The sequence below is a fragment of the Hyalella azteca genome, unplaced genomic scaffold (genome assembly GCF_000764305.2).
Source record: "Hyalella azteca isolate HAZT.00-mixed unplaced genomic scaffold, Hazt_2.0.2 contig12810, whole genome shotgun sequence".
Taxonomy (NCBI): Eukaryota; Metazoa; Arthropoda; class Malacostraca; order Amphipoda; family Hyalellidae; genus Hyalella; species Hyalella azteca.
Genome location: NW_025942756.1, coordinates 5,913 through 21,508, shown reverse-complemented (window position 1 = coordinate 21,508; position 15,596 = coordinate 5,913). Strand labels below are relative to the sequence as shown.

Genomic DNA, 15,596 nt, shown 5'->3' with positions numbered 1-15,596 from the left:
CGCGTCAACGATGCTATCAGTGAGGCTGTTCCATGCACGTGTCGGTGACTCGAAGCGAGAAGAAATGTTGTAGCATGGATGTGTTACAACGCAGTTTTTAGTTCCAGCCGTATCCCCTGTTGTTTGGTCATGTTTCAAATTGTAGTAATCCTTCTGGGACCTTGTATAAACCGTGGGTATACTTGTATACTTCACTGAGGTCACCACGCAGACGTCGATATATAACAGAGGCTTGAAAGCAACAAAATCGCTAATCTTTTTCATAAAACTTGCCTTTTAAGCCTGGAATTATCCTTTTTACACGTCTTTGAACACTCTTGACTATATTTTTGTCATGTTCAAGTTTCGGTGACCAGATGGCATTTTCGGACGTACAACAACGAGCAAAAAAATATCTTCATCGATTTAGCATTTAGGTCCTCTCAAGAGCATCTGTTCAGTCTAAACATTTTATGGGCTTTATTAACTTACGTTCCATTATGCTTAGAAAATTCCAAATGCTTGTCAACATAAGCTTACAAATATAATAAAATGGGCCCTATAACGCTTATTTGTGGCACGCCGCTATGTATTAATTGTTACCCAGTTTTATACGATTACATTAATACTGACCCGTTGATGTCTATCTACTAAGGAAATCTTTGATCCATTGTAGTGCATTCCTCTTGATTTCCAAGGACTGTACTTTACTTACAGAGGTGGGCAGTAGCGCGCTACATTTTCAGTAGCGGTAGCGGCGCTACATTTAAGGCAATGTAGCGGTAGCGATAGCGCCCGCTACATTTTTAATTAGCGATACGAGGTTTTTCCGCTACAGCGCTGCCGCTATACATTTATAGATAAAGCCTTTAAATTTTACCTAATAGTATTAAATATTATTTAAAAACCAGCATGATACATACATAATATAAATTACAGAATAAAACTGTACGAAAGATTTCGGTGCAATGTTGTCAACCTCAGCCTGTTACTAGTGTCAACATGGAATTTAAAAGCAAAAACAATACCACAAAAATTCACCATATCTTTATAAGAGAAAACGTTTCGTAGTCCAGCTCCATCGTCAGTTCACAAAATTCAGTTCAGAAGTTCAATCCTAGAAACACAAATACAATCACTACCATCACGCGCCCGATCCTCAACTACGCGGCCCCCTCTGCATGGTACCCTGTTGCCTCACGTACAGCAGTTGCCAGCCTGCAGATAATACAAAACACCGCATTGAGACTAGCCACCGGCTGCCTCAAAATGACCCCGATCTCCCATCTTCACCAGGAGACCGGCGTCCTCCCTTTGTCCGCGCATCTGGATCTGGCTTGTGCCCAGTTCCTCGCCAGCGCCCTCCAGCCCTCCCATACCTCATTTCGTATCTTTTATGCCCCCCATGAAAACCTCCATCCAGTCGAGGTTCGGTCACCTGGTCACACCATTCTTGGTTAAGGGCATGATGCCTGCCGGTGCCTACGGAGAGGCCAAGCGGTCCCTCCGCAGGGAGATCGCCTCCCGCGTTGCGGCGGCTGACGCCATAAACGCCGTACTTGCAGCCCCGCCACCGCCGATTGCATCAGTGGAGGCCTCACTCCCTCGCCCCTACCACTCAGCGCTATCCCAGCTCCGCTCGGGATACTGCAGCTCTCTGGCGTCCTATTCTGCCAGGATCGGACGCTCCCCTAGCTCCGCTTGCCCGGAGTGCGGGGATCCCCTCCAGTCCGTTCTGCACCTCTTCGCCTGCCCCACCTTCCCCACATCTCTCAGCGTCTCCTCAATGCGGGACAGCCCCGTGGAGGCAGCGGCTTTCCGGGCCACCCTCCCTGCCTTCGCCCATTATCTTTCGATGAGCTACTTTACTTTCAAAACACAAATAGCGTCGTTTGTCCTACACCTAGAACTGCTTTAAAAATAATTCATTTGGATCTTTTCACATTTCTGGCGACAAGTAATTTTAATTTTGAAAGCTGGATCCCTATTGCTCGGTTATCAGTGATGGCCTCTTATACTAAATGTGCCATGATTGGGCCGTATTCTCAGTTGGTCGATCATTCCCTCTGAACAAGCCCTGATTATTTAAATTATTAATTAATGTGCTTCGGAATCTCTTCAGTTAATTAACCTATTATGGGATGGAAAGTAATTTATAGAACGACTAATGGAATGCTCAAAGTAATCCCATTTTACTAATCTACCAGTGTTAAAATTTATGTTTCAATTGAATGATACATTATAAATTAATGTAATTTGATTGCTCAGCTTTTAATGTCATGCTTTAGATGTCATGCTTTTAATGTCTCTTGACCTCTTGGTCAAGAGAGATTAGGATATAGTCGAAAATTAATTCTGCTGAGGTATTATCTCTTTAATATGTTCCTTTTCTTTCTTTAAATATGTATGACAGTTTTCGCGGTCTCTCTGGTCTCGATATTCTGTCTTTATCCTTAAAGACGGCAGTTTCAAATAAAGAACTAAATTCATTAGCTCAATAATAACAAAAACTGATAACTTTGGGTTTGTTTTATCATGAGTAATGCAATGATTTTAATACAATTATTCCTAATACAAACGTTTTCCAGCAGCTTTTGCTTAAAACAAGCAATAAATTTCGAATAAGCCCATGTTATAAGTTTATTTATTTGACAAGACGACTTGCATGAAAGAGTATAAAAACTGGACTGAATTGTTGCACGGCGCCTAAAAAACTGCAACAACCTTGCTGGAAGAATCCGCAGACCGTCATGTAGCAAGGTGCGTAATTGGTGAGGACTGTATTAGTCTTCGTAAGAGGACCGAGCTTCTGTGAAACATGGGCAAGTGTATACACTTTTAATAAAACTTATTCTCTTCCTTGCAGTGTTGCTCAAGTTAATAAACAAGCCACACATGTTCATGAATTCTCGAATAATTTATGGTCAACGTGATCAAATATCCACAATTTAACTGAAACAAGAGAGAAAGTTTTCACATGCGACGTAGTTTAATTAATTTTATAAAAGAAGTCTAGCTACAAGCAATTTAAAATAGAAACTCTTACAAAATTCTTAGAAGATCCAGTGAACATTCATGTACAGAGGTAAGCACAGGAAAAGATAATGCGTGTGTGCATAGGCAACTGTAGATACGAATTTTGCATTAACATGAAGAGATACAATAAATATATCATTAAGCACTGATTCCTCATTTCACTGATGAACGATGAAAATTTCCATCATACATTCAAGATAAAAACACACACATAAAAAACATATAAAAACTATTCTGCCGACATGCCACAATGATCATGCAATGAGGCATCCAAGCCGTGGCGGAGAAATAGTGGACACGGAAAACCCAGGCTGCCTTGGCCTGGACATTCCGGGTAACTTTTTCATGCTACCTCTGTACCCAAATACCGGCCGACGCCTGCAGCACACACGCGCCATCGGTGACCAAGGTGAGATGGCTGGTGCGAGCGGGCAGTTATTAAATGTTTGTGGACTATTTACATAAGAACTGATGAACTTGAAGGCTCACTTTAAGGCTTTCATCTCCACGTCGTGCAATTTCTTATCTACATTGACATTTAATTAACTTTGTTAATCAGTAATCGAAATTAATTCCAATCGAGATTAATTAGACTTTTATTTTAGCTCGATGCTGACATTTCTTAAATTAGCTGTTATTTATTCGAACCGAAATTTTGAACATTTGCGGTGTATTTTTACTGAATGAAACTACACGTAATCGAAATAAATTCAACCTGACAGCCTTGCAAATGTGTTTTGTGAGCAGTTGGCCTTGAAAATCTGCACTGTTCGCTAAAGACCCGTTGAATTTGTAACAGAGAGATACACTTTTTTCTGTCCAACGCGTCGAGTTGATAGCGTCATCTCATCGCCAAGTTGCTGGCTTCACTACAACAGAAACGACTTACTTTTCAGGTCTTTGGTTCCATTACATTAAAATTACTTCTTTGCCCTGCTGCTACAATCATACTCGGGTAATTTATTAATAAAGCTCGTCTTCTTTTTCCTCATAGGTTGATTCACAACTCTCATTCCTGCGCAGTGTCAGCTCCTAATAAAAATGAAGGTTTGTTATTTACGAAGCACTGCCATTTATGTTGTTATGAGTTAATTTTCTTTTACGAGCAATTTTATACTTTTAGAAATGAATACCCAAAAAAAGTTTCAAAAGTATTTCTCTTTTAATAATTCGTTCTTAATACTAAAGTTTTATTTCGAATAATAGTTTGATTGCTATAATTAGTAGCAGTATTGATGAAAAACAGAGTGTTTATCAAGACGTGTCACATATGATGTTCAAATTTAAGGTTTTAACTTTGTGTAGGAATTCATATTTATTTTACAGTTATGGTTCTGATGGTAATTCATGCACGAGCGGTAAAATTGATGGGCCAATGATAGACCCAATACCAAGATAAAAAACATGCATTTTCAGCATCGAAAATTTATTAAATTTGATGATAGATCTCGTACAAGTTCAGCGACAACAAAATGTTATGGTTATAGAGACTGACGTTACCGCGATACCGCGATGTCATGGACGATACTGATATTATAAAGTAATATACTGACATAATAAAGTAGCTTACACATGCTTCTATTGCTCCCGACGTTCTTCCAAAAAATTGCTGCCCCTTCAATTAATGGACCTCTTGCTAAACATTTAACAGATTGTGATTGCACAATCAGGCAATGTTTCAATTTAAAATTATCCATGGATATCTTCGTTTACCAAACGCAGTCATTTGAAGAGTTAAGTTCACTGCATACACAACGCGATGACAAGGTGTGCAGTAGTTCCAAGCCTGCTCTGTAATACAGTCTGAAACTCGGCCTTCTCCCGGAGGCCCTGGGATGTCCGGCACAGTTTTCCTGGAGCTTTTCTCGCTATTCGTTCGTAGGGAATTGCTTAAATTGAGGGAAATACTGCATTTTTCTGAGTCTGAGTTTAAGGCGCAGCCCTCGATCAAAAATTAAATCTTAGTTTTCCCATTTCTCAATCGATTGGTAAAGGCTTCAAATTTGGTATAAAATTTAATTTGGAACTTTTTATACTCGACAGTTCCCTCATATACAATGGAAGTTTCAATAGCTTCACTGGAATAAAGCAAATCAATGCTTAAACAAATAGCACATTTGACAGTTAACCCATTTCGACAAAATAAAAGTGTATAGAAGAAAATAAAGTTGCTGTGAGTAATATCTCTGCAGGGTGAATAGAACAAGAATAGTTAATTTAAAATAATTTTTTTCATGCTCGTGTCAAGACGACGCACTGCTTCGATTTTGCAGACCACTTCCCTCGATATCTCCCTTTCGTTGCCATCATTTTTTTTCAGTTTTTAACTAAGATATTTCAGTGAATACCTTTTCGACAATAAGTTTATTAATTTACAGTTTATGATGATCATGCAGCCTGTTGTTAAAATGACTGCAATCTGTTAACACTATTCTTTTAAAACAGGGAGCAAATGCTTCATTGAATGAACCATCGAGTACAGAAATTATTGACCAGAAATAAATTATTAAAAAAAATAGTAATAAAAGTAGCATGAGGTGATGAATGGGGAATTATCCGCAGTAGCCGGGCATTTATGCGTCGTCATAAGCGGGCATTTGGAGGTGGCGAAAAATACGTCTAAAGGTTTTGTCCGCTATATAGTGACGAGTGCGACCGAGAATCGTGCGCCTGAAGTCAAATTACTTCCAATACATGTGAGGCATAAGAAGCTAAGCAAATGTGATTCCGGTTAAAAGCGCCCATTGAAATCAGGACAACATGATAACCTACAAGTTGGATTCTTAAATTACTTTTTTGGACGCAAAATAAGACAAGAGGGGGGGAGAGTTTGGGCGTTAAAATAATACATTCCGCCCTGCATGGACCTGGGTTTAGTTTTAAATGTTGTTATGGCCTTGTTAAAATCATCCTCCAAAAAAGTCTGCTCACTTACGCCTAAATGCGCTGAAAAAATTAACGTATTTATCGTATCGTATCAATCTCGGGAATTATGACTTGATCAAATATTGACAGTGTTTCTAACTTTGTTTGTCTACAGGTATTGATGCTGTTGTCAGTTTTGAGCACGGCTACTGCAGCCTGGACAGCAGAATATTTCACGAGTTCCGTCCCACTTCCTACTGAGAGATTTAAAATATTGTTCTTGTTACCAACCGCTTTGAAGAGTCACGTATGGGTCGCAGCGCCCCTGATGGTTGACTTGGCTAGAAGAGGACACGAGGTAAATGATGGTGGGCAGTTATTGTTCAACAGTTGTCTCAATTACAATTACGATTCAGTAACTGAATAGTAATAGTAGAAAATAATCAGCGATATGAAATGTCAATCATCCGATTAGCTGCAACATTTTAGTTCTAATTCCTGTTCATATCGAGTCATTTATCAAGGACCATGTCCTTCATAGGTACAGTTCATACATTCGAGTTAAAAATTCAAATAGTATTTATTCCTGCTGTTCAACAAACAAAACTTTCCAAAAAACGAATTAATGTTACGATAGAAAATTGAAATAGTGTGCTATATGATTTATACGTTAAAAATCTTCAATTTGATGAACACCTAAGCAATTTTGAAATTATATTTTGGCCGTTCATATGTTGGTATAAATAACAAGTCAAGAGATTGTTTTGCGTTTGAATGTCAGTAACTAAATTGATAAATGTTTTGAAATCTTATCTGTCTTATAGACATCGAATAATTACATAAATAGTTTAAAATATAATTTTCGTCGCAGCAGGTATAATGACGCCATACCGTTCTGATCTTACAGAACAGTATGGCTTACATAAATCGCCGAGGACTTCAGGAATTTGAATTTGTCGCAAATCTTCCCTCAGGTGCACATGTTCTGCGACTCTTCCTACCATTTCAAAATCCCTAACGTGACGTGCATTAATCATGGCGTTAGACTTTCCGCGCCTGAAGATGTCGACACGTTTGACATCGTACGAAATCCCCTTTCGCTTCTGAAAACTATCACTGATGCGGCAGCAAACGATGCAGAGAAAATGTTCAATTCAGACATTACCATGAAAATCTTCGAGCGTCGGGGAGAATACGACTTGATCGTGATTGATCACTTGGGCTTGTCGGTAAGATTCTCTAATGAGCATTTAGCAACAATTAAAGGATCTATAAATCATTAGCCTTCTCGAAAGTCACTTTGCTTCCAATTTTTAAACGTCATTAATTTTGAAACAGAAAGCTCATGAAAACTTCACGTGCTCAGCTCTCCTTTGACATCAGAAAACATTTGAATTTTATTTCTAAATTCAATGTGATTTGCAAGGTTTTCTTGAAAATTAATATAGACTATTAATTATTTTTGATTCCAATTTTTCTATTTCAATACAAAAGTAAGCTTGAATTATTACCAGTTTTTATTCGAGATTTTTTTAACTAAGCTAACCTCAACGCAAAATGAAATAGTTTATCCAAAAGAATCCATAGCAAACGTATATTCCAATATTCGTTTTTTTTTATTTCAACTGCATTCACCTCATTGGTTATTAATAAATTGTTCGTTCTTAGCAATTTTTCGCTTGTGGCGTTAACTGGATAATATGTTTTCGGCACCGCGTTTTAATCTAGCACGAGGAAATTTTCGTCTTCATTCTTTAGCTCTCACATATACAGTATTCTTTAAACTTTTAAGTGGTCATCAAGCTGGTTTCTGAAAATTTTTCATGAAAGATTTGCTCAAGTGACTTGTACTCATGCTATCTCTGCTTTTAGATTCTTCGCTTATTTGCTATTCTAAGAAAATAATTATACAAAAAATTTGAATTACATTCTATTATATGTAACATCATTACACTTGCAGATCTTCTACCCTTTCGCGCACGGCACGCCGTTCGCAATTTTTTCGACTTCAGCTCTCCTGCCATGTCAGAGCGCAAGCTTGGGGAACGTCCCAAATCCAGCTTTCGTTTCAAGTGCTCTCATGGAATTCAAGCAACCTTATGGAACTTTCGACCGGCTCAAGAACATTGTACTGACTTTCGCTCAGTGCTACGTTTATTGGGCGATCCCTTCACAAACAGAAAAACTGGTGAGATACTCGTACGCGTCTAATCCATTCAAATCTAAGTGTTTGAATGAGGATTTTCTTGGCATTCTATGTAAGAAAATATTATCAAGGAATTGTCCAGGATATAATCGAGGATATTTTAACTATTCAAAGAGACATATTGCAGGGATAAAATTAATAGTCGCGAGGAGATAGCGTTTCTTTTCCACCTCGGTATTTACAAAGGAAATCATACATCATTAGAAATGAAGATAAATATCAAAACTCACTACTAACTGTAAGCGATCGAACACTTTAGCTTGACATTTGCTTCTAGACACGGAAGTCAGCCAAAGTCTTTCTTTGAATTTAATTTGTTATCAGTAACGTCAATTAGGCTCAAGATTAAATTATCCATATATATAATAGTTTCTACTCTAAAGTGTCACTGGCAACGTAGAATTGAACTCATTTGCTCTACAGATGAGCGAACGCTTCCCATCGCTTCCGTCACTGAAAGAAATCGAACGGAATGCGAGCCTGCATCTCCTGACGACCAGCTTGGCGTTGGATGGTCCGCTGGCCCTGCTACCTAATCAGGTGCCCATCGCCGGACTCGTGCTGATGCCGCCACAACCTCTACCCAAGGTTTCTTACTTACTACGTTATAGTTATAAGTACATGAGTATCGTTAATAGAATGAACTTACATAACAATAACACATTAAGAAAAATGATAACAATAGAATAACGTACATTTGCACCTGCAGGAATATGAATAACGGCTTTATGAATCATGCGTGTTGGCAGTCCAGCCATATAAACCGGGAGTGGATATATTCTGTTAAAACATTTCTTGCAATGTTATAACGGGAAAATTTCCGATCTTCAGACTATCCAAGTCCTCGAAGACATTTGTTAATAGATAATATCAATTTGTAGTGCTTCAGTATTAAGAGTTTTTGAAATATTAAAAACCAAAACTTCTTTCTCACAGCATTTGGATAACTTCACCAAGAATTTTTCATTTCAGGACATATTAGACTTCATGTCTGGAAACACGTCGGTTATATACATCGGTCTTGGTGTATCGTACATACGCAACGATTCAATTCCTCGAGACAAAAAAGATATTCTACTCTCAGTCTCCAAGAAGCTTCCATACAAAGTCATAATGAATGTGCACGGACAAGCAAGTAGTAGGAGCGGCAATGTCCTCCTTACAGGCAATGCTCGTCAACAGGATATTTTAGGTGAGTTCTAGCAAACATAGCATTTTCAAGACCGCTCATTGTATGTTTAAAATGATAAAATGTTTGTAGGCCTATGAATACTTAAAGCTTTTTCATATACAGTATCTAAGCACGAAAAGTATTACAATTTTACATTTATGTCGTTAAAATGCATTCAACTGTTCATTTCTATATATGGGTACACATTTTGATTGATTTATGCTAGTGCATAAATTGCGTGTAGGATAATAATTTTTCTCCAAGAGCATTCAAGAAATGTAATGTCCGATCGCTGCATTAAATGAAACATTGTATAAATATAATCATAATTTTGTTTATTACAGCGCATCCAAACGTGAAGCTGTTCATTAGCCACTGCGGTCTAGCAGGCGTCTACGAAACTGTTTACCACGGCGTGCCTGTGATCGCCCTCCCCGCGGCTCCCGAGCACGGAGCCATGGCGGGGAAATTAGTGCTGGCTGGTGCAGCCATCCAGCTGTCCTGGCTCACCCTAACTGAGGAGATCTTACGTGACGCCGTTATGGAAATCATGACCAATCCAAGGTAAATAATCAAAAATTTCGTCATTTTATTGATATTTGTTTGTTGGTTTATGTGTTTGATGTTTGACTCGGGAAACATATAGAGGCCGTTCGAGCGCGTATCCACGATACTCATCGTGTCCCAATATTATTCATGATGAGGAATATTATATATTCCTTATATTTAGCCAATTAGAAGATCGATGTAAAATTTGGGTTTGAACGGGTCTTTCTATGATAAACAAACATCACTTTTATTAATATACACATCAATTAGCGCAATATAAATACCTAAATACGCGCACTCAGTTAATCAATACCTCATCCAAGTTACCTCATACCTCATCATACCTCATCAATACCTCATCAATACCTCATCATCACTCTGTCGTTGCAACCGTGTCTTCTAATACTGTAATCTTGCTGTTCATTTATTCTTGCCAAGGTGGATTACATTAAATTTATCAGCGTTAAAAAGCAGCTGCCACTTATCAGCCCAGTCAACCAGCCTGTCAAGATCACCTTGTAACTGTACTTTTTGCGACGTATTCTTCACTGTATTACTAATTTTTGTGTCGTCAGCATACATTGAGCACAAGCTAGACACAGCTTCTGGCAGATCGTTTATAAACGCAACTAATAGAATAGGCCCGAGAACGCTTCCTTGTGGCACGCCGCTGAGCACTGGAGCCCAGTCTGATACGGACCCATTAATACTGACACGTTGGCGTCTCCCTACTAGAAAATCTCTGATCAATTTGAGTACATTGCTGTCAATTCCCAAAGATTGCAATTTCCGCAACAGCCGCTCATGTGGGACACTGTCAAATGCCTTAGCAAAATCGAGGTACACTGCATCTACTGGCTCCCATTCGTCCAGCAGACGGGTCCATTCGTTCAGAGTAGACAAGAGGTTAGTGGTGCAGGATCTCCCGGCAATAAAGCCATGTTGACAGTCTGATAGGAGATTATTAGCAGTCAAATGGTCTATCAATCGATCCCTCACAACAGATTCCATTACCTTGCAAACGACACTTGTCAAACAGACAGGGCGACAGTTGTGTGGGCAGCTTTTATCACATTTTTTGAATAATGGTGTCAAATGAGCTTCTTTTCAGCCGGCAAGATAACTTCGTTCAAAGTATTTCGGAAAAATGACGTCAGAGGGCCAGCTAGGACAGTTGCTAACTCTTTGAGTAATCTGGGGTGGAGGCCGTCTGGTCCACATGACTTGTTTGGATTTACAGCGATAAGGCGCTTGAGAACCTCTTCTTCTTGTATTTCAAAACTTGTTAATTTAGAGCCGACTAGGAGTGGGTGCTCCTCAATAGCTGGAATACTGGTCAAGACCTCTTCAGTGAATACGCTACTGAAAAGTTGATTAGGAACGTTAACCTTGCCCTCATCAGAGGATATCTTTCGTTGATCTACTTTCAAATCAGAAATACCGTCCTTAATCTTGCACTTCGAGCTAGCTTACAAAAAAGGCTTTCGGGTTCTTTTTTGCATTTTTAGCAATATTTTTTCGAGGGTTTTTATTGCGGTGCGACAGCTTTCTTTAGCTTGATTTCGAGCTTTTTCGTATAGGTTATAGTCAGCATCGCTACGAGTCTGTAAATAACGCTGGTAGGCTTCCTTTTTTGTATTCAGCTTAGCTAGAACTGTACTGTTCATCCACTGAGTTTTTTTGGCTCCACCAAGCTTAATTTTAGGTACACACGCATCAACTGCAGACATAACCGTGTCCTTGAGAAATGACCATGACTAAGTCACATTCATGGCCTTAATACAGTTCGAAATATTCACTGCATTCACTGCTTCACGGAGTTTATCATAGTCGCCATTCGCAAAATTCAAACGCTCACGCTTTCGAGGCTTCTTCACTGTACAGCACTTTAGACTGAAAAACAATTATTGGTGATGGCTTTTGCCCAATGGAGCTTCGTGACGAAGCTCATCTAACATCGATTCATCACTAGTAAACACCAGGTCTAGAATATTGGGAGTCTGTTTACTTCTATAATGGGTTGGCTTATTAAAGTGCTGAACTAGGAAGGAGTCTCTCACAGACTCCATGAACAAGGATGCTGGGTGATTCTCATCCCTTGGAGAGGATCCATCTGTCCAGTCTAGCTCTGGATGATTAAAATCACCAACGATCAACGTGTGTGACCTACGGAAAGCCATGCTCGGTAAAAGACTGTTTAGTACTTTATCGTTATCAGAGGAACTGTTTGGTGATCTATACACGACGCCTATGAGGCTATCTTTGCCTTTGAGAGAAAGTTCGCACCACACTGATTCTCTAGGTGATTGATGCTCTGCAGATAACTTGATTTGCTGGGCCCCATAAGAGGTTCTAACCAACAAAGCTACACCTCTACTGCACTGCTCTTCATTTAAGTTATGAAAACAATCAAATCCTGGTAACTGAAATTCAACAGGTACAATTTCCCCCCGTGATTTTTAGGGAGTGTTTCTGTAATACAAATAATGTCTATGCACTCGTTTACGATCACAGTTAACAGCTCACTTTTTTTTTGTTCAAAGCAGAATCCGAATTTGTGTAAAAACATTTTAAATCTTTTTGTGCACATTCACTTTGATGCATGCGTTTACTTCTTACATTATTTACAGGCCTGAATCTATGGACATGACTTCTTACTTGTCTACCAGCTCCGCTAACTGACCGTGTGCGGCCGGTGTTAACTTGACATCGTGAGAGTGGTTGACCTGAGTCTCGCCTGCCATTTCTTGCGAAAATTTGCTCTCTCTAAAGGGGTAGCATCCTACTTAACAAAGACTGATTTAAACTCTGGGAATTCACTTAGTTTTCTCGCAGCCTTAAGCACATGTCCGACCTGAGGCCGTATTAACAAAACTTCGTAAGTACGCAAAATTGACTTACGAGTGACGTTGCTATGACAACGTAATACTAGCGATGGTATTATAAAAGCATTTGCGCGGGAAAAATTTGCGCGGGAAAAAAATTTAGGCTTTTAGCTAAGACTTGCGTACGAAAGTTTTGATAATGCCATAATTAGGGTGTATTTACGTACCTTAGAACTTTTTTGTCGTAAGTACAAAAAGTTACGAAGTTTTGATAATCCGGCCCCTGGGCTGTATCCTGCACAGTTACCGGCAGCGGTCTACAGGCGGTAGCGTCTTTCGATGGCAGCCTCTTGCATGCCATTATATTCACAACGACGTTAAGTGCCTTGGCACAGCAATCAGTAATAAACATCCCGAAAGCATCCGGAGCATTGCTTTCGGGAACGTTAAACCAAACAAGATTAAGTTTTCTTCTCTATCGAGCAGTTCACGAGTGCTCTCGTTGGCGAGATCAGAGATGACATCTTTGCGGCCTTTACCTTCTGTGTTATCGCCATTTTCTGTTTTGTGCAGATGAGCTTTCATTACCACCAGCTCGTTTCGTAACGAGTGTAATTCGCTACACAACAAGCTGAATTCTTTCTTGTGATTCTCTTCCATTTCGGCTCTCTTCCTCAACTCCTGTTTGATGGTTTCCTCCATTTCGGCCTTAAAGACAGAAAACATAGAAGAGCACTTCTTTGTTTTCCACCATTTTTTCGCTTTATACAGCGCTAAGTGCAGGTTGTTGGCAGTCTTGGCAATACAGTCTTGTCATTACAGATCTTGTCATTATACTGCATGTCAAATAATCTCTATTTGAATTTCTTTGTACAATCATGATCAACGTTGTCAAATCAAAGAGGTTGGTTGCGTTCACGATGCGATCGTAAAATGTTCCAGATTCTATGGTTAATCATTTCGTTGCAGCTTCGGGGAGAAGATGGCCTTCGTATCCCGGGTGTTCCGGGACCAGGAAGAAACAGCGCTTGACCGCGCAGTGTTTTGGACCGAGTATGCGGCTCGCTTCCAGGGAGCGCCGCACCTCAAGTCCCCAGCGCGACACCTCTCCTGGATAGAGGTCCTCAGCCTTGATTTTATTCTGCTAGCACTTGTTCTATGTTACTGTGCATTTAATGTGTTCATCAAAACTATCCGAGTGTTGAAAGCCAAATGTTTGAGAAATAAAAATGAAAAGGAAAAAGTTACTTAAACTTAATTGTGTGATGTAGCTTGATTGTAACGCTTATACTCTTTCGGTAATTATGTACTATGAGACTATATGCCATTGAATAAAGTTATTGTAGTATTGGAACGACGATGTCCCAGTGGACGATGGAACGACGATGTGCCAGTCAGGGTTGCCCAGTGGTTACAGTTCAGAGTACCAAGATTGGAGCAGAGAGGCGCGGGTTCGATCCCAGCTCTGTGCGCCAGTTTCTGGTCGGAATCGGCAAGGAGGCCAGGCGGTTAGGCAAAGTAAAACTTGAAGCAGTGAGTTGAGAGTTCGAGACCGCAACAAGCTGTAAATGTTCTGCAATGCTAAGAATCGGCGATAGGCCTACGGCCTAAAAAACGATGAATCCGCTATTATTATAATTATATTATTAAAAATGCCTCAGACTTCGTTCACTTAGTTAAACAGATGAATTCTATTGTATAAAACCTATTCTGAAATGAGCGTGGTGTTAAATTGCTAAATTCTTGACAAAAATGTTATGCATTAAAATTAAACATGCAGCGTTCGAGAAAAAGTTGATGTATGAGTGAAAATATCATTAATTTTCAACATTTGCTTGTTGTGAGTTGTGGGTTTCTACCGCAAATTTTATGGTTCATGTCCTAGTTACCTGTAACAGGGAGCACCCGCCTCTGTTGTCCGTCTCGTTGTTTTGCGTGTTCGGCTTGAGCAGCTAGCCGCTCTATCGGTGCTAAAGTAAGTCCAGGTTAGGTCCCATCGGAGTCGTACACTCATTCATGATCAGTGTAGACTCAACTGTTGAAAATGGAATTCTGCACTCGATGGAGATAGAAAATATCGAAGCATTTCCTCTGAGGAATCTGTTTCGGGTCTCGCCTAATGTGAGGTCGCATCATTTGTCGACGAGCAATTATTACGGTGTTGTTTAAATCTATGAACTTATTTTACATAGTGAATATACTCAGGTGCGTAATTTCCCTTCATAAATCTATTATGCATCATCTCAAAACATTGCTTGTTTTGATGGTATTTAACCAAGATTTTATGCCAGCTTTCAAAAATTGATTTAATTCAGGCATTTAGACTGAGAAATTCGAAACCAATTACAGTAAAGAAAATAGATGAATGGGCATAAGGTTTATATATTTTTAGAGGTATTAGAATAAAATAGAAGTGTCGGCAGTAAAGAAATATTCCAATGGCCTGTGGTGCACGAGTATGGGCTGATGAAATTTTTATTCTTCTTGAAATGTCGCGAGGAAATTTCCTGTAGTTGATCGTTGTCTAAATTCGAAGAGTTACAAACTATTAGCAAGAGCGACGTCACATACAATATTTATTTTGCGTGGCAGATTTGAGACTATATACATGGAACTGCGTCGCACTTTTCCTCGATACATCCACTGGGAGGCCGCTTTCAAGGGTGATGGGCAACAATTTTTGTGAGAATTGTAATCCTTAAGCTAAACGCGGAAGTAGAAGAGCCTGTTATTGTATTTAAAGTTACATGATATTTTTTTCTCGTCTCACCATTACCTATTCGTAGCGTGCATACCAATCGATAATTAGCATTTATTTTGTCTGTTGACTTAATTAACCTCCGAGTCAGTTTCCTTCAAATAGACGTTGATTACCAGTTTGTGCGTGGCTTGTTGGTTTCATTATTTTCCATTACATTTTCCAACCTAATGCAACAAACTAGTCATATTGAGTATAATAACACTT

The 15,596-nt window shown here is 39.4% G+C and overlaps 1 protein-coding gene across 2 annotated transcripts; it reads left to right on the top strand.

Annotated features, from left to right (window-relative positions):
* Nucleotides 1-3,399: 3,399 nt before the first annotated feature.
* On the top strand, nucleotides 3,400-14,081 carry LOC108682315 (UDP-glycosyltransferase UGT5). Of its 2 annotated transcripts, XM_018171454.2 has the most exons (9): nucleotides 3,400-3,424; nucleotides 4,010-4,062; nucleotides 6,056-6,238; nucleotides 6,855-7,109; nucleotides 7,841-8,068; nucleotides 8,510-8,674; nucleotides 9,059-9,278; nucleotides 9,602-9,821; nucleotides 13,601-14,081. In XM_018171454.2, the coding sequence occupies exons 2-9, from the start codon at nucleotides 4,057-4,059 to the stop codon at nucleotides 13,881-13,883; spliced, it is 1,560 nt and encodes a 519-aa protein (XP_018026943.1). In that variant the 5' UTR covers nucleotides 3,400-3,424; nucleotides 4,010-4,056; the 3' UTR covers nucleotides 13,884-14,081. The 2 variants fall into 2 exon arrangements, with proteins under 2 accessions (XP_018026943.1, XP_018026944.1); XM_018171455.2 differs by lacking the exons at nucleotides 3,400-3,424; nucleotides 4,010-4,062 and adding an exon at nucleotides 3,451-3,911.
* The last annotated feature ends 1,515 nt before the right edge of the window (nucleotides 14,082-15,596 follow it).